At 36.8% G+C, this 26,006-nt stretch overlaps 1 protein-coding gene and 1 long non-coding RNA gene across 2 annotated transcripts; both read right to left on the bottom strand.

Annotated features, from left to right (window-relative positions):
• Positions 1-523: 523 nt before the first annotated feature.
• On the bottom strand, positions 524-1,381 carry LOC140862624 (uncharacterized). The gene is made up of 2 exons (XM_073265655.1): positions 1,322-1,381; positions 524-1,189 (listed from the first exon to the last, which is right to left on the bottom strand). Exons 1-2 carry the CDS (start codon positions 1,379-1,381, stop codon positions 524-526), a joined length of 726 nt encoding a protein of 241 aa, XP_073121756.1.
• A 5,643-nt stretch (positions 1,382-7,024) lies between these two features.
• On the bottom strand, positions 7,025-9,454 carry LOC140867229 (uncharacterized). Its single transcript, XR_012145083.1, has 5 exons — positions 9,155-9,454; positions 8,990-9,013; positions 7,900-7,966; positions 7,493-7,790; positions 7,025-7,397 (listed from the first exon to the last, which is right to left on the bottom strand). It is a non-coding gene; the product is annotated as an uncharacterized lncRNA (long non-coding RNA).
• Between the last annotated feature and the right edge of the window lie 16,552 nt (positions 9,455-26,006).

A 26,006-nucleotide genomic window follows, 5' to 3' on the forward strand; every position in this document is an offset into this window, starting at 1 on the left:
AATCAGCAACATTTTCCTTCTTCACTTCTTTGAGAGCTACCGCTTCAGCCCATTTAGAAAAGTAGTCTGTTGCAGCCAAGATATATAAATGTCCACTTGAAGATTTAGTCAGCGGTCCAACTACGTCTAAACCCCATGCGTCAAATGGCCAAGAGGCTACTGTAGGATGCAACACCTCAGGGGGTTGGTGAATGAAATTTGAATGGTACTGGCAAGCTTGACACCTTTGTGCATAATCCATGCAATCTTTCACCATTGTTGGCCAGTAATAACCCATTTTTTTTATTCGAAAATGTAGCTTTGGACCTGATTGATGGGCTCCGCAAATTCCAGAATGAGCTTCTTCCATCGCTCGGGTGGTTTCTTCATCCCCTAAACACCGTAAGAAGACTCCATCAAATGAGCGCCTATATAAGGTATCCTTGTAGTAGATGAAGCGCGCTGCGCGTCTTCTAATGTCTACCCTTTGACGCGGATCATTTGGCAACTTTTCATACTTCAAGTAATCGACAAATGCTTGACGTCAATCTTCTTTCTCAATTTCGAATACTTCGACAGTGTAGTTATCATCTTCTTTTTCTTCATCACTCTCTTCCTCAAAAACTGGCGGTACTACCCAATTTTTACATATTGGCACACGAGCTTCATTGTTTGGCATGGAAATTGTAGAAGCAAGGTTGGCCAGTGCATCAGCTTGTTTATTCTCTTTTCTCGGCACATGCTCAATCTCTACATCACCGAGCCACCCCATAAGCTTCCTAGCATAATTATGATATGGGAGTAATTCAGGCTTTCTGACTTCATATGATCCGAGTAACTGATTAATCACCAGAGCCGAATCCCCATATACTTGAAGATGCAATTGCTTTATATCGACCGCCATTTCTAGTCCAAGGATTAGAGCTTGATATTCAGCAACATTATTGGAGAAATTTTGAGTCAACGTGAATGAGTATGGCAACACTTCCCCGTCAGATGTCACAAATATAACTCCAGCACCGGCTCCTTCCTTATTCGAAGCTCCATCAAAATACATTTTCCATGGAGGTTTAACTTCAATTACAAGAACATCTTCATCCGGAAATTCATTAGATAGCTCCCAATATGCAGGGATTGGGTGGTCAGCTAAAAAGTCAGCTAATGCTTGCCCTTTGACAGCCTTCTGAGGAACATATATAATTTCAAATTGCTGCAATTAGAGACACCATCTTGAAAGCCTATCAAAAAGAACCGGTCTTGACATCACATATTTTAGCGGGTTTGCTTTTGAGACAAGTCGAACAGTGTGGGCTTGGAAGTAGTGTTTTAGCTTCTGAATTACAAATATGAGAGATAGGCATAACTTCTCTATTGGTGAGTAGTTCAATTCATTTGGCGTCATCATTCTACTCAAATATTATAGTGCATTTTCCTTCCCATCATCATTATCTTGAGCTAATAAAGCTCCGACGGAACGCTCTTGAGCAGTGATATAAAGGGTTAATGGGCGTCCAGGCACCGGGGTTGCCAACACGGGAGGCTTCATCAAATAAGCCTTAATGCTCTCGAAAGCATTCTCGCAAGATTCGTCCCACTTAAATGGAACTCCTTTTTTCATGAGGCGGCTAAACGGTTGACAACGCCCAGCCAAATTGGAGATGAACCTCCTGATATATGCCAATTTTCCTTGCAAACTTTTCAGCTTGTGGATATTTCGAGGTCCGGACATTTTTAAGATTGCATCAATTTTGGCTTGCTCGATTTCAATCCCTCGATGTCGGATAATAAATCCAAGGAACTTTCCTGATGTGACACCGAATGCGCATTTCAAAGGATTTATCTTGAGTTGGTACTTTCTTAGGCGCTCAAAAATTCTTCTTAAATCTTCCAAGTGGTTATTTCTCCGTTTGGATTTAACAACCACATCATCAACATAACATTCGACATTTTTGTGTAACATGTCATCAAAAATATTCTGCATTGCCCTTTGATAAGTGGCACCAGCATTCTTTAATCCAAATGGCATCACTTTGTAGCAATATATACCCTTTGGAGTGCGAAATGCAGTTAACTCTTCATATTCTGGCGCCATGCGAATTTGATTATATCCAGAAGATCCATCCATGAAAGACAATGCTTCGTGACCCATTGTGGCATCAATCATGAGTTCAGTGATAGGTAATGGAAAGTTATCTTTTGGGCATGCATCATTCAGATCTCGAAAGTCAACACAAACCCGAATTTGTCCATTCTTTTTCTTTATAGGAACTATGCTGGATATCCATGTAGGATACTTGACTTTACGGATGAATCCAACCTCAATGAGTTTGTTAATCTCAGTTTCGATTGGAGGGATTAACTCAGGGCGGAACCTTCGTTGAGCTTGCTTGATAGGTCGAGCTCCCTTTTTAACAGCTAAGTGATGAACAACCACTTTTGGATTTAGCCCAGGCATCTCTTTGTATGACCATGCAAATATATCTTTAAACTCATGCAGTAACTCGATGTATGCTTCCTTTTCATTGATGGACAATAGGGCGCTGAGGTAGATTGGTCTCGGGTTATCATCATCGCCTAGATTAATCTCTTTCAGTTTATCAACAGTGGCTTTTACCCCTTCTTCAAGTTCAAGGGGAGCAATTTCAGCATCTTCCTCTTATGAATTTTCTTCTTCATTTGAAGTGATGTGACATGAAGCAACACTTTTTGTATCATCCTCATCTTTTTGAGTTTGAGTGTAAATCATTGTTTGCATCTTAGCCTTCAGGATCTTATCGCATGATATAATCAATGTGGTGCATCGTTTCATGCGGGATGGAATCAAACTTCGCAATCTTTTCGGGGTTTGCTGATTATGCGCCTCACGCAAATGCTTGAGAAAGTTCAATCTTTGTCGATTTCTTTGCTTTTTACGCCGGCCCAGCCTATCAAAGACAGACACTCGTTGATCTTTTTTGTTTTGTTCGTCAACGACGGTGTTTGACGAGTACTCATATTCAGCAATATAGTTGAGGCTGACTCTTTTGATGGCAATGCGGATGAGACTTTGTGGAAAGAACCCAAGGCCTGGTCGAGTTTTTTGAAGAGTACGCGCATTTTCTTCAAGAGCCGCTTGTTTTTTAGAAATTCCTGAGGGGAGTTTACCCAAGGTAAGGTTTTCATTTGGGTTGTATCCGGCTTTAACGAGTAGTTTATAAGCTTTTGGATCAAATCCCTTCGCATTCTGTAGTTCTGAGTATTCCCCATGTTCTACCTCAGCCCCTTGAGTTGGACGGACAAATCCGATGATAGATGGTCGTTTTTCATCAAGCTTTGTTAAAGGAAGTACCATCTTTTTCAAAGGATTTTCTTCTTGGACATGCAATTTACCTTTTGATTGCTCTTTATGAACTTCCAAGGTTTCTTTAATCTTACTTTCTTCATCATCATGTCTTTCGGGTTCCCGATGAGGTGAACACTCTTCGATTTTTGATGTCTTTTCATTCTCAAAGTAGAACTTGGCATCGGCAAAGTGTGACTCGGCCTCGGTAAATGGTTTATCATCTCCAAGTACTTTTCTTACCACACCGTCTCGACAGTATTTAAAACATTGATGCCATGTAGAAGGAACTACCCCATTTTCATGAAGCCATGGTCGACCAAGCAACATGTTGTATGATGTCCTGGAGTCTATGACATGAAAGAATGCACTTGAGGTCATATCACCCATTATTACTTCTAATCTTATGGCCCCAAGAGCCCTTTGTCCTCCTTGATTGAATCCTTGGATCATCAGGCGACTATTTGTAAGTTCATCTGTGGCAATATTCAACTCATTCATCGTGCGCAAAGGCATAATATTAACTGCAGAGCCTCCATCAATTAATATCCTATTCACCTTTCTCTCGCGACTATAGCCTGTGACGAATAAAGGCCGATTGTGAAAGTCAGAACCAAACGGTAGATCTTCGTCAGTGAATGCTAAGGTTGCTGCACAATCTTTCTTATTTTCAGACTGACCGATCTGGTTGAAGAGACTTCCTTGTAAACCTGTTATGTGGCAAGATGAACTATCATGGTCCTGTATTTCGACTTGATTGGCATTCGCATTATCCCCTTCAAGTGATATTTTTCCTTGGCGAGCCAACTGCATGATTTTATCCTTGAATATGAAGCAGTCATGAATAGGATGCCCGATCAACCGGTGATATTTGCAATATTTTGGGTCATCCACTCGTGTAGCTTCTTCAGGTCGCTTCAGTTCTGGTAATTCAATCAAGTTTGCTTTGACCAAATCATCAAATATCCCCGATACATCAGAGTCGAGAAAAGGGTACTGTTTCGATTGATCTCCTTTAAACTCAACTTTTTTCGCTCTCTTTCCTGATATATTTCTTTCTTGTCATTGCTTTTATCACTTATATTTCCCTTGACTTTGACAGGTGTGGAATTAACTGTCATCGATTCTTTGGTCGAGGTCTTTGTGAAAGGCTTGACTCCTTTCTTGAAGCCTTCTTTTTCTTTTGCTTTATGAGATTCATGAGCTGGAGGTCCCTCTGCTCCACTTGCAGCCATACTCAATTCCATGTCATGAGCTCGAGTAGCTAGATCCTCGAATGTCTTTGGCTGGATTCCTTGAAGGATGTATCGAAGCCCCCAATGCATACCTTGGATGCACATCTCAATGGCGGAAGATTCCGACAATCGATCTTTGCAGTTTTGACTCAAATTTCTCCAACGATTGATATAGTCAATGACAGGCTCTTCTTTCCACTGTCTTGAGTTTGTCAGCTCGATCATGCTAACTATTCGTCGAGTACTATAGAAGCGATTGAGAAATTCTTGTTCTAGCTGATTCCAACTATTAATCGAGCATGGCTCAAGATCAGTATACCAGTCAAACGCATTTCCTTTTAGTGAGCGAACAAATTGTTTGACCAGATGATCTCCGTATGTTCCAGCATTGTTACATGTCTCGACGAAATGAGCCACATGTTGTTTTGGATTTCCCTTGCCATCGAACTGTTTAAACTTTGGAGGCTGGTAACCAGTGGGCATCCTCAAGTCATCGATCTTTTGCGAGTAAGGCTTGGCATATGTGAGAGATGACTTGGAGCTTCCGTCAAGTTTTTCTTTGATAGTACCCATGATGAAGTCTTTTAACTGGTCTACAGGAACTGACCTATCAGGTGAAAAATTTAAATCTTTAGTATGTTCCTTTCCTTTTTTCTTCAACGATGATTCAGTTTCACCATTAGTTTCACCTTGTTTGTCCATGTGACTTGCATCAGTATGGTCTATCTTTTCCATCAACTTCATAATTTGGGAGTCTTGATCTTGAACATGTCTCGAGAGTCCCTCAATTGCCTTCGTCAGATTTGCTATTTGATCTTCTAAAGTTGAGGCATTTGTCACCATCACTGGTGCTATGTGCGAGTTTTGATGGGTTTCTAAGAAACGAACTTGCTCAGAAGATTTCTTCGACATACTTCTTGTGACGACTCCAAGACTTTCAGTTGACTTCGTAGTAGCAATCTTTATGTTGGAGATCTTGTTATTGGTGGACATGATGACTTAGAACTTTTGGCGAAGAGGAAAGATGAAGGGTAGAGATGGTCCCACTGGGCGTGCCAAAATTTGTAGCTCAAATTCTTTATTTCTTAAAATTAAGAAATAGAAAATTGATACAAAGTGATTTAAATAAATATTAGTGAATACAATCTCTAGATAATCCCTTGATTTTTCTCTTCAATGACAATTTCTTGTGAAATGTGAATTTCTTGAGTGTTTGATCTTCTTGGAAGATGATTTGATATCTTGATAACGTTAATTCGATGGGTTCACACCTTGTTATCGAATTAACCTTCAAAATTTGGGAAGAACGCGATGAACTCCTTGAATCACGCCTTGAATTTTGTTGATCTTGAATTTGGTGAAGAACGAAATCTTCTTGGATTTGAATGAATTTAAATGTGTTTGAAGAATAACGTAATTAATTCCTTGAATCACGCCTTGATCTTCTTGAATTTAATGAATTTGATGAAAAACGCCTTGAATTTCGCCTTGATCTTCGTTGATTTCCTTGAACTTCTTGAAGATGACTTGAGAGAAAAATATTGAATTCTTCTACTCCTTTTCTTCAGTCTTCTGTGTTGTGTCTTTTTTTGTTGGTCATCTGCCCCCTATTTATAGCTGAAGGGTGCAGATTCCTTCCATTTCCATTTGATGAGGTGTCGCAATTTGATTGGCTCCTCATGATTTATTTGAAGATTATCTTCCATTAATCACAATATTTGATTTTAAATACTAAAAATATTAGTATTTTCTTTCATTTGATTCAAGATTTGATTTGAAATACTAAAAATATTAGTATATCATTCCATTTATTGCAAGATGCAATCTTGATTTAAAATCATGATTAGATCACAAAATATATTAAAATATCAATTAATTAACTATTTATTTTTTTGTAGGAATTTAATTTCCAATAAATAAATAGTCAATTATTTTTTATTGATATTTAATATATATACTTCTTTTGGTATTTTTCATAAATTTAAGCTGGACAAATTTAATTGTCTACATTTTTTATTAGAATCACTTTTGGAGAATCATAATCACCATATGACTAGTTTTTGGATTTCAATTAAGTTAAGCATAAGCTAGCACATAATCTGGTTTTAAAAATCACACAAAAGTGATTTTTTTAACCAAAATCTAAGAATCATTTTTTTTAGTTATTGCAAATTCTCTCATAATAGTTTATCTGCAAGTACATACATATAAAATTATTGGAGTTTCGAGAATGCGCCAAAGGCATCTCCCGATTATATTACATCTTTTACAAGTCAACATTTTTGTACGCATAAACAAAGTCAATAATTATTCTTATTCCATTTTAATTGCTTTCTTAATTTTGAGGATTTTTTTAATTGCTTTTCACATATTAACGTTAGATATTGAACATTGCATTATCAGTTAATTTTTGTTGAGAAATTCAACCGTTGTAATATTTTGTTTATACATATGCTTTATAACTTAGATGATTATTGAACATTCTATTATGATTCTCCAAAAGTGATTCTAATAATTATTGAATATTCTATTTATAACTTAGTTGTGCTCACAATCACAAACATACCATTCCATTCCAACAAACCATGAAACTAGCTTAGATGATTATTGAACATTCTAAATTTGAATAGGCTCCGGAGGCTCTCCATTCAACAAACTCGTGAACTGCCACACGATATCGGCGGGAGGATTCATGGTAGGCGTAGTGGTTTGATGTGCCAATATGACATTGTATCCCGACTCTTTCAGTGGGATCAATTCTTGCCAAGCATCGACATCTCCAGATATCAGCAAAATATTTGCTGGAGGCGGATGGTCATGAGCCCACGAAAACACGTGGTTCATTAGTATCCTACCTACACTTGCTGCATCATTTTCCATCAGATTAAATATCTACATTAATTTTATGAAAAGATCGAAACCAAAAAAAAAAAAAAAAGAAGAAGAAGAACCCGCATACCATCACTTGGCACGTGATAAAGTCTCAAGCCACAATTGATCAACCGATTTCCAACTTGGAGCGCGTCTCCAAATAAAGATATGGACCCATTTCCCTCGAAGTTGGCTTGGCGCAATGCCTGCAAGAAGTTGTTTGAGATCCGGGGAGGAAAGCAGTTTGTGGGGATCGGGCAGTTTTCGATGTCCCACCAGATTGATATCTTGGCGTGCCTCTCCGGCTCCGTCGCCACGGGCCTGTTGTTTCTACTCGGCCGAGTGGTATGATTCATTTTTCAGCAGAGTTTCTTTTACGGGATCGACTGTACGTACGTCTCAAGAAAATTACATGCATGCATGGGAGATTAAAACCAAAGAAACTTAATTAATTTCACTTACGGTTAATTAATTAAATGTAAGCCTAACACATACCAGGTGATCGATCAATGAGCAGCAGCAAGAAGAAGATAGAAACCCAAAGCACGGGCAGATTGCTTTTCTGAAAAGGAGAGGAGATATATTTTTTTATATCGGATCATGAGATGATATTGTATTTGTCTTGTTTACTTAAATAAGGATAGATAGAATTTCCTTTTCCCATATGCAATATGATCATGCTATTTTTCTAAAATGAGGTATTTAAATTTCAAATTTTACGGCAAATTAATAAAACACTACATTTACGTCCTTAAAAAAAATCAATACATTTACGTTTTTTAATTTTCAGTATTCATTAATAATAATTTTTCAACTTTACAGAACATATATACATATAATTTGGGATGTTAGACATTTGGTAAATCTGGGATTTTTAATTTTTCTAAAGAAAAATTATTGGTGAATTCAAATATCCATCAATTCTTGAAAAAAGGGTGAAAAAAGAAAAGAAAGAAAATCAAATGACTAATTAACCTCTGTTACTTAGAGTTGGTCGAATAAATTTTGTGTGACGGATCATTTAATTGAGTCACCTATAAAAAAATATTTCTAAAAAATTATATATTTTTCGCCCTCCTGGAAACCCAGATCATAAAACCTTCCATTTAAACCTTCACTCACTACAAAAAAAATTCGGTATTTGCGACGGTTTTTCTTTTGGGACACTTTTTCCAAGCGTAGCAAAATCCTCCGTCGTAATTTTATAAAAACCGTAGCAACATTTGCGAAACAAATAGTTGCGACGGTTTGTTTAAAAGCGTAGCAAATTTTCCTACGGTGCAACTTTTCCAAAAAACCGTAGCAAAAATTTGCTACCCTTTGTAAAAACCGTATTCAATTTGCTACGATTTTATATAAACCATCGCAAATACAAAATGTTATTTTTTTTTAAAAAAAACGTGCTCTATATATAATATAGAACACTATAAGCACACTAGAACAATCTAAATTTTCAGAAAAATCATACAAATTTCGAAATGCAACATTTATGAACAATAAACACTCAAATGCGAAAATCCCCAATTTGAAAATACAGAAAAAAAACGCAATAATTCGAAAACAATTCCAGAAAATTTCGGAATACCTTCAATCGACTCGGAAATAGTACCTACAAGCAAGAACAAATCAAATATCAAGCACTATCTAAAAAAAATATCAAGCATTTGAATTCAAAAAAATCGAATAAGGGAAAAATTCAAAACCCTAGTCTTGAATTTAGCTTCGAACCACACCAAATCAAACACAACACCTCGTTATCGAGCTCCAAGCCACGTTTCACTACATCTCCCACCAGATTTCCGGCGAAATAACGACGGCAGTCCAACGGATTTCCGGGAAAGACAATGATAATTTGAAATATAGGTACCAGAAGATAGCTCTGGATTCCGGAACTATGGTTATTTTCGATTGAGTTACGGCGGTTTGAAGTGGCGTTTACGGGTGAGAGAAGAAATGGAGAAGAGAAGAAGATTGCGGGCAGCAAGGGTGGGTTTTGTAAAGATTGGGGAACACCGTCGCAAATTTGCGCCGTAGCCGACTAGCCGTAGAATAGTAATTTGCTATGGTTTATAAATAAACATCGCAAATGTTTAAAAAACCATAGGAATATCTAAAATAAATTAAATAAGCAAATATATATATGTATATATATATATATAATATAGTAAAGTATATATATGTATTTTTATAAAACCATCACAATATATATTATATTATATATTTGCAACGGTTTTATAAAACTGCAAATGCGATAGCTTTATCTTTTGCAACAGTTTTATAAAACCGTCGCAATTTTCGACGGTTTAAATAATTTTACTATGATTTAAATAAAATCGTCACACTGATCCCTTTTTTTTTTTAGTCATGACTCATGTATAAACATAAAGAATATGTCTTTTGTGAAACAATTTCAACTTATATTTTGTCTTAAAAAATTAACACGTGATATAATTTTCATGAGAATTTTTGTGAAGCTTGTCAAAAAAGTTTTGTTAAAATATTGAACTTTCTTTATAATTTTTTAAATAAATATATATATATATATATTGTATGCACAAGAGTTTTCAAGATTTACTTATGCAAAATAAAGGGATTATTTCATTGTATCATTGTGTGTAGGGTATTGACAAGGAAATTAAAGAAAAATAATGTTGGGGGACACGTCGGATAATTAATTATATTTCATCACTAATTCACTACATCATTGAGATTAGGGTACGTACCAGCATCCCTGAACTCATATACCTAACTTCATCATATCGCCTATCATGACACGTCATTCACACCTCAAAACAAAATTTTTATAACTTTTCTCCACAATCCTAAATTCAAAAAATAACTTTTTATGTGTCCCACTAATCATTTTTACACATATTATTATTTATTACCTAGATTTAAATTTTATAATGTAATAAAATTAATTTTATGTTAAATGATGCTAACTACGTAAAATAATTTAATAAATTAAATTTTAAATTTTTAAGTACTTAATTAATATTTGATTAATTATTTTTTAATATTTTTGAGTGATTACGTAAATTAATGTAAAGTAATTTGATTAAGGGGAAATTTGTGATAAATCCCGAAAATAAAACATGAATTCTTCCTCAGTCCCCGTTTCAGAAATTTTTTGTTCTAAATCTCTGACATAAGTTTGTTGTTTGTTACAACTTTCTATTTCGGTCAGTTTACCAAAATGCCCCTAAAATCATTTAAACATCCAACAATACCCAGAAAATGGCACCGATGACGAGACGAAGCAGACACTCACAAGATAAGTCAGTTGAAGGAGCTTGTGGAGTGAGGAAGGAGAAGAGATCGAGCACTGTGAAGAAGTCGAAGAAATCAAAAATAGGTGAACCCTGTTTTTAATTTTTTAAATCGGCCGCCATATATGATTTGTCTTGAATAACTGAGAAAATTGTTCGTTTAGAGGAATTATTTTGGTCCTCATTGTATGAATCTTTAATATTTATGTGTTTTCATTATTTTTAGGGTTTTTGTGGCTCAAATGTATTGCTACCATTCTTGTTTGCATATATTTGTCGAAGCATTCACATCATTATTCCTAATTTTCGTAATTAATTTTGACAGTTCCTCGGTATAAATTATTTATACCCAATTTTTAGGTTTTTGTTCTTGAAATTGTTTTTGAAGTATATCTTGGTAAATGAATGTTATATTGCTATGTTGTTATGATGTTTTTGATTTATTGAATATATATTCAATAATGTTATATTGTTGAGGACAATCGACAAATTTCGGTACAAAATTTCCAATTGTTCCCAAATTTGAAGTTTTTGTTCTTTTCTATGCAATATTTCATTTTGTTATTTTTATAATGAATAAATTTTGTAATGATTTTGAAATATTAGAAATGGTTGATGAAGAGAAAATATGTGATGATTTTGAGTCGATCAAAAGTGGCAAGGTTATATTTACTCGATGTTCCCCTGCCTACTGTAAAAAAAAATTATGGAGGAGTTGAAGCTGGTCATAGGGAATGAACAAATGAGTAGATTAAAAGAAACTCCAGTGGGTAAATGGATAGACATGTCTGTTCTACCTGTGAGTAGTGGTAGTGTAGACTATCTGTTTAAAAGATTTGATAGTCCTTCATGCTCGTTCGTCGTTGGTGGTGATATTTTCATTCCTTTCACTTCAAGAGACTTCTCCATCATGCTTGGTTTGCATCAGAGGGGTCAACAAGTTGATTTGGACCTCAAGCTTGAATCAAGCTTTCTGTCTCGACACATCGGAGGAAAAATAAGCAACACTCACAGGATTGTTATAAAAAAAAAGCTTGTTTCACTTGCGAGTAGTAATGTCGAAGCTGACATTGATGATTTTGTTCGAATGTTCATTTTGTTCATATTTAATTATGTAATATTCTCGACTGGTAATTACATTACTCCTGCTTTTATCTTTTCTTATATTGATGAACTGAGCATTTTTTTTAGTTTGGTTGGGGAGATGCTGCGTTTCGGTTTTTATACCGAGAATTAGACAATCAAGCGAGTAAACTGTATTTGGATGGTCGCACGGTTGGATTGATGGTGAGTATATAATTATCTCAGTTATTGTGCTATTAATTTGTTGAATTTGTTTACTTATATGATTTTTTGCTTAGGCTTGGTTCTTTGAGAGAGTGTCGTCATTAGCCGTACCACGTGGTATTCATATCTTCCCCCTCCTGTTTCGTTTCGGAAAAGCAAGATCCAGTTGGATGCTGTGAAAGCTGAAGTGGATTTTGATGCCATGTCGTCAACCAAGGTATCTTCTTACTTAATAATCATATTTCGAATGCTGGAGCTGTAGTAGCCCGGTTCCATTTTACAAGATTAAGTGATCTTAAACATGTTAGAAAATGACATATAATTTTAAAAGTGGCAAAACATGTTTAAGGAGTCATTATTTGGTGAAAATAAGTGGAAAATCAGATCCGGAACGTTCGAAAATGGTGTGGTAGGTCCCGGGGGTCTTGGGGGCCCAAAACCAGTTCGAAAACATGAGAAACAGTTCGGAGCTTCCGGACGGATCGGAGCTTCCGATCTCAACCAGAAACAGGTGTCAAGGAGATTTAAACACGTGGCCAGATGCAGGAGATCGGAGCTTCCGATCTCGTCCGTCCGAAATGTGGCAAGCATGCGCTGATCGGAGCTTCCGATCGATGCCTATAAATAGGGGTCTGAATCCCTCATTTTGAAGGCAAAATTTTTTTCTCCTCTCCCGGTAATCGCTCTATTTAAGGGTTTCGGGACTCTTTCTTTAAGATTTGAAGTAGGAAATAGTATATTTTTATAGCGGATAGTATCCGCAGTAGCAGCCAGGCGGCGGAGCTCTGGCGAGGCGTCCAAGGGTCGTAGCTAGGCTATGACCAAGCTCTGGGGCATGCGACTGCAGCGGGCTGACGGCGGACGAAGGTATGGCTTTGGTTCCCTATAAGAAATAGGGAGTAGACTATAGTTTAATTAAGGCTTTTAGAGCATAGTAGATGATGTTTGGCATGCTAGGTAATGCATGGGTATTTTATGATGTAGTGCTGCATGGTAGGCTTGGACCTATAGGGGAAGTTTCTAGGATCTGCCTTAGCAAGGTACAGAAGTATTATTCGAGATATCCAGATTGAGTATGCATGTATTATGTGTTTGCATGGATTATGTGATTGCATGTTTTATATGCCTTTATATACAGCATGTCATGACTGTATGTTGCATACATGAGCATATTGAACTTTTACCTTAGAGGTATCCTGTAGTAGGGCGCTCATCCTACGAGTTCGTGGATGGTTGGATACGTAAGTCTTGTGTCAGGTCACCTTTATGGTTGGACACATGTACTAGTATCAGGTCACCATTATCCACTGGGTATATGAGCCACCTCCTGATGCGACGGCGCAGTGTGCTATATACCCTGGGCTCGGACTTTGAGCTTGTTTCTTGACCTGAGATTCTTGGTACCCAGTTCACTTGCATACATGCACACATAACACCGTATACTCATACTCTTGTACTGAGCATGTTAGGCTCACTTCCGGTTATTTTTTGTTGGCTGGATGCCCTATTCCATGGGGCAGTTGCAGGTGGTTCTCCCGAAGACAGGGAGGTTAGGTGGTGACCAAGGCTGGATAGCAGGGTTGACCACTAGGTTTTGCTTACTTGGTATTTGACTTACTTTAATTCCGCAGTTTTTCTGATTAAGATTATTTTATTGATTAATTGCATGCTTAGGTTTTGATTAGTAGGTGATCACGGCGCGGGTCGCTACATTTATGGTATCAGAGCATGCAATAAGATTCTTTGGGACATAGTATTGATTTTGGGTTATCCTTTGTAGGATTACAATTTGGTTTCAATGACGATAACAATATCAGGAATTTGAATAGCAGGATGTCTAGGCTTTTCCAAGATCGTCATTGCCAAGATTGGCAGTAGAAGTTCGTATTATGTGGATCCTAGCAGGATGGAGCTGGAAGAGAAGATCCAGTTTTCAACGCCAGACACTTCTCCAGGTTGAAAGGAATATGTGACATGTAGTCATCCATTCTGAGTCGACCAAGGAAGCCACCCCGGAAGATTCTCCGCTAGTAGTTGGAGAGATTGACGGAAAAACTTGTCTCATCTACCAGATTAGGAACCCAACAATATTGGAAGGATCCGGTAGATTAGCAATATTTTATTCTTTTTAGATCTTGAGAGATAGAAGGTCTGCTGACATGAGTGGCAGACAGGAAACTTCATGTTCAAGATCAGTAGACGGAATGAAATACTTCCGCATGAATTTAAATACTGTATTTTGTTGTTAACAGTATTTCAATTGTAATCAGATGTATTAAAGATTTCAGTATTTGATGTACTCAGTTATTGTTGTATCGTACATCTTTCAGTGTAATTTTTTGATTAAGTTATGTATTACATGGGATTGTAATAAAGATTGTATTAGAACTTGGATTTGTGGTTCAAGTATTGTAATCATTAAAGATTAACTTGGTTATATTGAATAAAAGATTGATCATTGTTTAAATGAGTACTTTGGATTTTGCATGTTTTTAATGAATAGTTCTAGATGTTTTACCTAGAATATTCTAGTAAGCCAAGTGTTTGCCAGGGATGATGTGACTCATCAAGATGCATGAATGTTTGTTCTAGACGGATTTCCTTAGAACAATTGGCCATTTTGATCTTTTTAGGTTGTTACCATTTCTCTCCAACAATTCAGAAATTCCATCATTTTTCAATAAATATTTCGGAGAAGATACTCCGGATTCCATCGGTGTACCTGTCGGGACGCGATCAAGTTATTACAATCCGGAGAGAGGCAAACTAGGCGTGAACATGTTATTTAAAGATAAGAATGATTTGATTGCATCCGTGAAAGATTATTCAGTCAGAGTTTTCAGGCGTGAGTATCGTGTCGTCGATAGTACACACATTCTGTGTCAGTGTAGAAATGATTCTTCTGCCGTCAGATGTCGTTGGGGTCTTCGAGCTTCTTTCAAAGAGAAAACAGGTTACTAGAAAATAACCAGATATGGCGGCCCTCACACATGTATATCTACCAACGTCGGCATAGACCATCGTAACTTGAATAGTGATATGGTTGCACAGACGTTGTTGGGTATTGTTCGTTGTGATCCTTCGTACGAGATAAAATACATCATATAAGGCGTGAATGATAAATACGGATATAAAATCTCTTATACGAAGGCGTGGCGAAGTCTAAAATGAGCGGTGAAAATTGTTTATGGGACCTGGGAGAGTTCTGTGTAACTACTTCCAAAATATATGCGTGCTCTATCCAAATATAATCCCGGAACAGTTGTCAAGTAGAAACATCTCAGATCCAATACTGGACCCATAAAAACACTGAACTATGTTTTTTGGGCATTCAGGCCTTCTATAGATGGATTTTTCCACTGCCGAAAAATCATCAGCGTCGTCGACACACATTTGTATACAAAATAAAAGCATAAAATGCTGATCGCAGTCACTCTGGATGCGAGCAATCAGATGCTACCATTGGCATTTTCAATCGTGGATGAAGAAACAACGGATTCCTGGAAATGGTTCTTGGAAAATGTTGGTCAATATGTTGTTTGTGGTGAAAGTGGAGTATGTCTGATTTCTGATAGGCATAAAGGCATTGTTCGAGCAGTTGAAGATCTCCACTATTTTAAACCTTTGCATGGTGTGCATCGTTTTTGTTTGAGACATGTGTGCTCAAATTTTAATGCTAAAATCAAAGATGTGCATTTGAAAGATTTATGTTGGGAGGCGGGCAAACAACATCAAATCTCTAAGTTCAACGCAACAATGAAGGCCATCAGGAACAAAAATATTTTGGCACATAGGTACTTGGCTGGAATATCTAAGGAGAAATGGAGTATGGCCCATGACGAAGGTTGGCGTCGTGGGGTGATGACGACCAATATGTCTGAGTGCCTAAACAGTGTGTTAAAGGGAGCTCGTAGAATGCCTATATCTGTGATAGTGTACTTGAACCCTACTGAGATGTGTACAATATTTCATCGAACGTGTGGCTAAAGGTCAACGCATGGTTCAAGAAATCAACTGTGGTCGGATTATGCATATCGAAAATATGAGGAATGGTCAAGAAAATCTAGCGAGCATCGTATTGTCAAATATGATGTACGGACTCAAACTGCTTCAGTTGCAACCGGGGGCAGACCAAGTCGCGGCCAACATATACAAGTCGTGAGGTTATCAACTAGTGATTGTTCATGTGGTAAATGGACAATTTTCGGAATTCCATGCTCTCACGCTATTTGCACCGTAAAATGGCACTCGTTAGATCCCACAACATTAGTGCAGTCATGGTACAACATATCGAACTACCTCGCGGCGTACGAAGGTAGATTTGAACCTCTTGTCGATGAACGATATTGAGATCCACCTACCATTGAATTGCATCACAACCCGGTTAGACGTGAAAGAAGAAGAGCTGGTAGGGATACAACAAATCGAGTGAGAAATGAGATGGAAAGACCGATGGTCAGGGAGAGACAACGACGGGGACAATAATTGGTAAACATTATATTTAATTTATCGCTTACATTATTATGATATGTGTATTTTGGATTTTTGAAATTAATTTTCATATTTTTTTTCAGGAACATCAGATGAATGAGATATGAAAAATGTTGTATCGTGTGATATTAATATTATAATAATGTTTTTCGTTCGTGTTTTCATAATAAATGTGTACCTTGTTTTGTTTGTAAAGTTTTCATGTATGAGTTTAAATAAAATAATAGATGTATGCATTTTATTGTATTTGTATATTTGTTTTTTTTAAATTTTATTTCATTTATAATATATTATATGATAATAAGTTAAAAATACAATATACTATGAAAATATAATTTCAAATAATAAATATTAAATTTATTACTGCTAAATTATATGTTATTAAACGATATAAATCTTAAAGTGCAGATAAATGAGTTTAAATAAAATAATAGATGTATTTTAGTGTATATTTATATTTGTTTTTTTAAATATACAATATATTATAAAAATGATATATAATTTCAAATAATAAATATTAAATTTATTACTAATAAATTATATGTTATTAAACGATATAAATCTTAAAGTGTAGATAAATGAGTTTAAATAAAATAATAGATGTATGCATTTTATTGTATTTGTATATTTGTTTTTTAAAATTTTATTTCATTTATAATATATTATATGATAATATATTAAAAATATAATATACTATGAAAATATAATTTCAAATAATAAATATTAAATTTATTACTAATAAATTATATGTTATTAAACGATATAAATCTTAAAGTGTAGATAAATCACATTAACAAATATATCACGATCGATGGTTACAATTACAATTACGTAAATGATCCTCTGTTCCATAACCATGTGGCCTACGTCTACGCGAAAATCTACGCGGTACAAAACCTTGAGGATTATTTTGGACCACATCGTCATTGTCCTCACTACTCTGATTTTGTTCATTTGAATAACCTGGAAAAATAACTGGTGAAACAACAATTCTTTTGAGGTGCCGACGTGTTAGGAAAACCAGGTGGCTGATCGCTGATCAATTCGGTAATACTTTGGATATGGCTCTGAAATGGAGTCCGATAATCCTCGTCATCATATGCACCAGATGGCCCCGTATTTTCAAAACCACCAGATGGCCCTGCATTTTCAAAACCACCAGAAGGCCCTGCATCATCTTGCCAACCATATGACCTTGGAACATATCCTAAAGGTGACTGATGCAGATCAATAGAAGGCGTACCGAAATATTGTGGAATATCATGTTGTCCAGGAGCAAAAAAATTATGGGGATATGGTCGAAAACCAATCCCGCTGACTGTGGGAGAAATAGCGAACAGTTATGCGCTCATACCATCGAAAGTAGTCATCATCTGTCTGCCTAGATCTTCCATGCAATTGACCTTGAACAACATAATGCAACCTTCTGTTCCAAATATTAATGGCATTTTCATGATATTCCCTCTAGTCTGTGTTGCGATGACCTGTTCTGTTGATGTTGTGGAGATTATCGTTGTCAAATGCAGGTCTTGGAATAGGTTGACGCATTTCAAATTGTCTTAACACTTGATTCGGACGATGCATCTCCATAATTTCAAAGCAAATCAAAGGACAAACGCATCTCCAAATATTATTGTCGTATGAATCCATTATTATTCTGACATCTGGATCGTTTCTGTCGTATACTATCCAGTTAAACTGCAAAATAAAAATAAAAAAACGTAGTTAAAATTTTCTATAAACAATTTCATTGTTGCAGTGTTTATATATTTTCATAGTATATCTCATCATGATTCATACCATCAAAAGAGTCTCTTATAATTCGAAGAGAGTGTGTCGGTGCATGAGTATAAATGAAAACATGCTCGAATCTTGTACTGTTGTCATTCTGAAAAAAAATAATGACAATCACTAATCAATAAGTTAAATAATTATAACAATCAATTATACTTATAATAACACTAAAAAATAATACATACCACGATCGAATAATAATCTCCATGCTATTTGGAAATAAAATAAAATATTAAATACGAATTACATTAATTATAACAAATTTGTCCTTAAACTAACTTTCCTTATATTTTAAATTTTTATTTACTTAAAAAAAACTCAAAATGCAATATGTTTGTGTATATCAACAACTAAAATTAAATATTTTAAAAAACTATCATATTTTTTATCATATCTAAATAAAATAAATAATATCAAAAAAATATATGTTTAATTAATCTAAAAATGTGATATTATAAATATTTTATATCACATTTTAATATGAACACAAAGTATTAAATATTGGGATATCAAACATTTTATATTTACCAAAAATTTTAAAAATTTAAAGCTTAAAAAATACAAGTTATATTACAATTTGAGATTAAAAATAATGTTTTATGAATATTATTTTTTTATAATATTTAATAAAAATATGAAGTGATTATCAACGTTATATTTATAAGATAATTTTTTATTTTAACTTTATTAATTTTATGTAAATAAATAATAAATATTAAATTATAATATATATATATATATATATATATATATCTATTTTTATTTTAAAAAAAAATATTATTTTAAATATATTTCAACTATAATTTTGATCGATGATATATTATTTCAAAATTTCAATTTATTAGCAATATATCATTATAATATATTATGATTAATTATATATATATATATATATATATGTGTGTGTGTGTGTGTGTGTGTGTATAAAAGTATAAGAAAAATAAGTAATGATTAAATAACATATTTTGGAAGTTAGAATTAGCTAAAAATAAGTAAATAAAATAATATATTAATTAATATTACGAAACCAATAATTAGTTAAGTTAAACATACTATTACTATTTGTTTTAAGTTTTTATTTATGTAAGGATATCATAAATTTAACGATAATTATAAATGATTAATATTTTAGGTAACTTAGTTTAGGAATTAATACTATTGACGAACTTACTAAAAAAAAAGCAATCAAATAAAGGGTACAATTGTAGAGCGTGAAGGATTAACAAAAATATTATATAATATAAAAAAATATTTTATTAACATAACCAACAAACTATAGTCAACATTTAACTTAAAAAACATGAATAATAATAGTATTATTTAAAATATTCACAAAACTTAATATTTGTTATAAAATATTAATACGTACCTCTATTTTATTTTACGTTTAATATCAAATTTACCTGCAAAAACAATATGAACAAAAATTCATATGAAAAAATAAAAATAACACAATTTTTGAGAGAAATAATTTTTCATGCAAAATGTTGGGATCGGTTCAGAGGGTAGAGGGGGGGTGAATACACTCTGAAACTTTTCTTCTTCTTCTTTAAAATGATCAAGTAAGGTTTAGTTCACTTAATCTGTTTTCTCAACTTCTAAAACGTTTTGAACAACTTAAATAGTGCGGAACTAGTTCAGAGGTTTTAGTGATGCAAAGTTTATAAAGCAATGTATGAGCAGGATGTAAGATAAATGGCAGTAAAGGCTAAAGCACGATTTTATGGAAGTTCGAAGGCTTAATCCTTCTACGTCTCCCCTTCTTCCACTTAGGAAGGAATTCACTAGAAGACTTTGGTTATTACAACGTCTTGTAATACACCCACTTCAGACTTAGGACTTATCCAATGCCTAATCCGAAACTCCTAGATTTACACAGATAAGATTCTCAGTTCTTATCAGACTGGTGGAAGCTTTCAGAGCAGCTTCAAGTCTCTTCAACACTGAGTATAGTTGAGTTGAGCTTCTCAGACTGTAGAGCGGTCGAGAGGCTTGGAAACCCTAGGATGATCCTTGACGATCAGATATGTGAACTGTAGGCGAGGGTTTATTTGAGCAGCAGATGAATGATCTTGTGAGTGTGCTCAAGTATATCAGATGAGGACTTCTGATATTATTCAAGTGATTGAGTTGATTGAGATTTTTCTGAATTGCTTGTCTCTCACCGTTGTCCCCTTTTGATTCTTGAGCAATCTTCCCTTTATATAGGTCAATCATCAACGTCTTTATTTTGAACGTTCTGATGCTGCATTGAATGCACATTTAATGCTCATAAATGCATTGATGATTCTGCATGAAGATCGTACACTGCAGACAACTTCCAGGGTCCAAAACTGGAATAAACGGTCGAATGCTTTATCTGTAGTCATTCTGTGTTTTTGCCATTTTGGTGCAACCTGTTGTCTCGATTGCAGGAGTCAACAAATCTTCTGATACGCCGGTTCTGCTTTTAATAAAAGATCTTTGCAAGGAACATCTTGTCACAGGTACTTGTCTTGAGATATCCTAATAAGCAATTGGCATTCTACCTGTAGAGATATTTGTCCTCTGCTGGTTTGAATAACCAGTCGATAAGCTTGTAACTTCAATCGGTTGAGAGACAAAGGCGGTTGACAAGCTTCCGGTAGATAGATTTATCCTCTGCTGGTTTTGATAGCCAGTCGATAGGCTTGTGACTTCAATCGGTCGAGAGACAAAGGCGGTTGACAAGCTTCCGGTAGATAGATTTATCCTCTGCTGGTTTTGATAGCCAGTCGATAGGCTTGTGACTTCAACCGGTCGAGATACATAGGCGGTTGACAAGCTTCCGGTAGATAGATTTATCCTTGTGTCTTCAGCCGGTCGAGAGCAGGGGCGGTTGACAAGCTTCCGGTAGAAGTTGTAGTAGATTCCTGAAATACGATGGTTGGCAGCACATTCCTATACGATAAGTTGTTGTTTGTTATCACCAAAATATCGGATTCAACAATTTCCCCCTTTTTGGTGATGACAAAACTTAAGTGCCCCAAGAATCAATATGAAAGCAGTACAATGAACTTCATTGAGAGAATGAATTTCATTAAGTACAATAAACATTTTTATTACACCTACAGAAGAAAGTCAAAATGAGATGCAGCTGAGATAAGTGAAGATTGTTCATCTTTTGAACCAACTGGCTCCTCCCGACCTATCGCCTGACCTGTCGCCTTCTCTTCTTCTTCTGTCGGCTTCTTCCTTTCTTCTGGACTCTTCTTCTCGTCTTCTTGCCTCTGCTGCTTTACGTTGCTCTTCTTCCCCCTTTTTGGCATCACCTTGGTTGAGTCGAACGATGATCTCAGTGAGTTGAGTGCCAAGGCAGGATTGCATATTGTCAATCTTTGCATCGAGTTGAGCAAGTAGAGTAGCTTGCATAGTGTCCATCCGATCATTCAACTGCTTGTGAAGGCGATTTTCGGATCGGACAACTTGTTCAGAGACGGTAGAGAGCGTGTTGATTTGAGTGCGATGATGATTAGTGATCTCTGTGGTCATACGAGCAAGGTCTCGAGACACGGTCTCGAAATGCCGAATCATCGTCTGGCGTGAATTATCAACGGAGAAGGAGGAGTTAGTGATATCTTGAGAGAAGGACCTAACCGTTTGCGTGAGCTCATGTAGCCTATTAATCAAGGTATGATCTAGAGCTGCGGCCATGGCGTCAATCAAAGAATCATCAGTCTGAAGCATTTGCCCTTGTTGGTCATTTCTTGGTGAAACCGGGCTTGACTCACGATGATTTAGTGATGGTGATCTGGCTGGAGAGCTAGATGATGGACCCTCCAATAATGGCACAGTTGGAGATGTAATAGTCTCGACTGCAGCCAATATGGTTGGTGGAGTATCAGGATCAGCACTTGGTTCATCCATAATGAGATCTTCCATAAAATTTTCAGTGGATGGAGACGGTTGATGTGCTTGATCAGCATCAGTCACTTGCTGTACTGGAGATGCAGGTGATACAATAGTGCTTGGCGTCTCCATTGGGGGCACTATTGCTGCACTACTGCAAGGAGCCTCTGTCACAGAGGTGACAGGTATCTCTTGTGCTACCATTTCTAAAACATCTTGTGGACGACTGGGAGAGGTGTGAGCGGTCGTCACTGGAGAGGAGTGAGCAATCACAACTACTTCCGGTTGAGTGACTGCTTGGACTACGGTGGAGGAGGGGTCGACCGATGAAGAGGCTGCCACACTCGATTTTAGAGCAGATGATTGAAAGAGGTCGGCAGTGATGAGATCGGTCAGAATCCCATCTGAAGAAGAAAAAGCATAGACGTCTTCTTCACCCTGATCTTGAGTGAGAAAGGTCTTCATCATCACTTGTCCTTCCAGCACATAAGCTTGTAAACAGGCTGCTGAAGCTGGTGTTTTGACATTGTTGAGAGCTTGGAAGTGCTGAAGTAGTTGAGTGATTTGACGTAGACTATCCTGTAGTCCAGTCAAAATCACAAAGTCATCGGCAGCGGTAGGACTCTTGGATTTGAAATTCTTGACACGCTCATTAATTAGCAGAGATAGCAGGCTTCCTCGAAGCTTCAAGTCTATGAGCTGTCTTCTTCCCAGAGCCTCCACGATATCTTCAGTATCAGCAAATAGAAGCATCTTCTGCTCAATGACGTTTAGAGATTTCCATTTAGGAAATATTTGAGCCAGAGTCAGGTGTGTGCGGGAGTGATTCCATCTGTCAAAGCGTTGTAGGTGACGCTTGACAGTGCGGAGGACGTGTGAGATGATCAGATTGAGCTCTATCGTAGCTGCTGGTTGAGCCTTGGATGTGTAGATCATCACACCTTTCCCTTTGTCTTTGGGATCAGCTAGAGTGACCTTAGGAGCTGATAAGGCACCTTCCCGGATTATCACACCCTTTGTAGGATGAGGAGCAGTAGAAGCAGCAGCGGTAGTGGTCTCGACCGTTGGCAGGGTAGGAGCAAGGCCAGACAGAGACTTTAGCTTCTTGTGCTGCCTCTTCTTCTCGCCTGCAGACGTAGATGACACAACTGCTTTGGATAGAGAAGGAGATGATTTGCTGAAAGCTTGAATCAGTGGAACATTCTCACGAGATTCGTCTTCAGAGTCAGATTCGATGATCAGTTGGCGCTTGGCAGACTTTTTGGTGTCGACTGGTTTGGCCACGACCGGAACCGTTGAAAGCGGTTGTGGGATAGCAATAATCTTTGCGGTAGCGGGCAAGGTGTCGACCGCAGTCTCCTTTTTGTTCAGGAATTTGAGAATCGTGGACTTGTTGAGCCATTTGGTGGGATGCAGAGGCTCAGTTTTGGAGAAGTCCACTCCAAGGATGCTCAAAATGTGGCAAATTTGTAGAGCAAATCCCTCGGATTGCCCTTTGCCCCTGATCATTTCACATAGAATATTGAACAGAATGTCTGACCAGTTTATGTTGATCTTGGAGGCAATACACGCCATGTATTGAAATTTCTCCAGTGTCACTTTGTCGTAAGAACCAGCCTTGGCCAGAAGATTCTTGGCTACGATGTTGGTCAAGAGCCTGAATGGAGCTTTGAGAGATGTCTTCTGGGCCGGCAGTTTGATTGGAGCATCAGTGGTTGAGAACTCCTTCAACCAGTAAGAGCAGTTACCGTCTGGAAGATCCGTGCATTTTGTCAAACCCCTGGAGGGCAGATCAAAAGTGCTAGCGAAGAACTGCTGATTGAAAGAGTAGACTTCTGTCTTGATCACGCATTTGATAGTCCCATGCTCGATTTGAGCGGTAGTGAAGAACTCCTTCAAAACAGGCAAATCGCAGATGGCACTGCATTCCAGAAATTTCTTCAGTCCAGAGGCTTCAAGCATGGTGAAGACCTCTGTAATTCCTGCATTGTTTGCCTTAACCACGGAGTCGAAGTTGATTGCCAGGCAGGTCTTCTGGATCGACATGATAGCTGTAGATAGAAACTAGAGCAGAAAGTAAGCAAAATCTAGAGAATAATTCGATGGAGCGTTTAGTGCAATATGAAGGCTTTAGCAAATGTGAAAGGTTGATATACGAGTGTAAAAAGGTATATATAGGAACCTATGGGCCATAGGGTGACGTCATGAACAAGTGTTTTTGAAATTCAAAAAAAAAAAAAAAAAAAAAAAATTTTGAGGAGAATAATCACCGCGCCCAATTAATGTCAACTGGTTCAAAGCACAAGGCTGCTAGTACTAAGCCTGTCAGACACTAGTTTAAGGCGGATGATATGCCACTATTTATGGCAATGTAAAAGCTAAGCTATTAATGACATAATGGCAATCATTCCCCCTAAAAACATGCATACTAACTCAGATCTACTAAGCCAAGAATATTTCGAAAATATGAAAACTTAGCGTCCGGTAGAGGCTTGGTGAATATGTCTGCTGCTTGCTGATCGGTAGAGATGTATTCCAGCCTGATTTCCTTCTTTAAGACATGATCTCGGATAAAGTGATGCCTGACATCAATGTGCTTTGTCCTAGAGTGCATCACTGGATTGAGAGTGATGGCTATGGCACTTGTATTGTCACAGTAGATTGGAGCTTCACTCGACCGGATTCCATAATCCTTAAGCTGCTGTTGAATCCAAAGTATTTGAGCACAACAGCTGCCAGCAGCAAGGTATTCTGCTTCGGCGGTCGAGGTAGCAATTGATGTCTGCTTCTTACTTGACCACGAAATCAGTCTATCTCCAAGGAATTGACATGTGCCGCTTGTACTTTTGCGATCAATTCTACACCCTGCATAATCTGCATCTGAATAGCCAATAAGATTAAGATTTGAATCTTTGGGATACCAAAGACCCACATTAGTAGTTCCTTTAATATATTTAATGATTCGTTTGGCAGCAATGAAATGAGATTGCTTAGGTGCTGCTTGAAATCTAGCACATAGACAGACTGAATACATAATATCCGGTCGACTGGCAGTCAAATAAAGCAATGAGCCAATAAGGCCTCGATACATGGTTACCTCGACCGGAATTCCCCCTTCATCTTTATCAAGCTTGATTGATGTACTCATGGGGGTAGATGCAGTTGAGCATTGTTCCATTCCAAACTTCTTTACCAATTCCTTGGCATACTTGGACTGATTGATAAATATTCCAGTTTCAAGTTGCTTCACTTGAAGTCCAAGAAAGAAGTTTAGCTCGCCCATCATGCTCATTTCAAACTTCTCCTGCATCAGCTTAGAGAACTTTGAGCACAACTTGGGGTTAGTTGACCCAAATATAATGTCATCAACATAAATTTGTACTAGTAACACATGATCACCTTTTACAAATTTAAACAGGGTCTTATCGACCGTTCCAATTTGGAAATCATGTTCCAATAAAAATTTTAGTAATGTGTCATACCAAGCACGTGGTGCTTGTTTTAATCCATAAAGAGCTTTGTCAAGTTTATAGATATATTGAGGATGAGTAGGATTGACAAAACCTGGTGGTTGTTCAACGTACACCTCTTCTTGAAGTAGACCATTGAGGAATGCAGACTTGACATCCATTTGATAAACTTTAAAATTTTTGAAGGCTGCATAAGCAAGAAAGATGCGGATTGCTTCTAGTCTTGCAACTGGCGCGAAGGATTCCTCAAAGTCTATGCCTTCTTCTTGTCTAAATCCTTGGGCAACAAGTCGAGCTTTGTTACGCACAACAGTGCCATGTTCATCGAGCTTGTTACGAAACACCCATCTAGTTCCAATCACATTTTGATTTTCCGGTCGAGGAACTAGATGCCAAACATTGTTGCGGGTGAATTGATTCAGTT

Source organism: Henckelia pumila, chromosome 4 (genome assembly GCF_033568475.1).
Source record: "Henckelia pumila isolate YLH828 chromosome 4, ASM3356847v2, whole genome shotgun sequence".
NCBI lineage: Eukaryota > Viridiplantae > Streptophyta > Magnoliopsida > Lamiales > Gesneriaceae > Henckelia > Henckelia pumila.

What these genes read in the sequence shown, in the direction of transcription:
- LOC140862624 (XM_073265655.1), bottom strand. Translation starts at nt 1,381, where the DNA reads ATGACGCCAAATGAATTGAACTACTCACCAATAGAGAAGTTATGCCTA. An exon ending in TATGCCTATCTCTCATATTT is followed by an intron (nt 1,190 to 1,321) that starts GTAATTCAGAAG and finishes CTCTAATTGCAG; the next exon opens with CAATTTGAAATTATATATGT.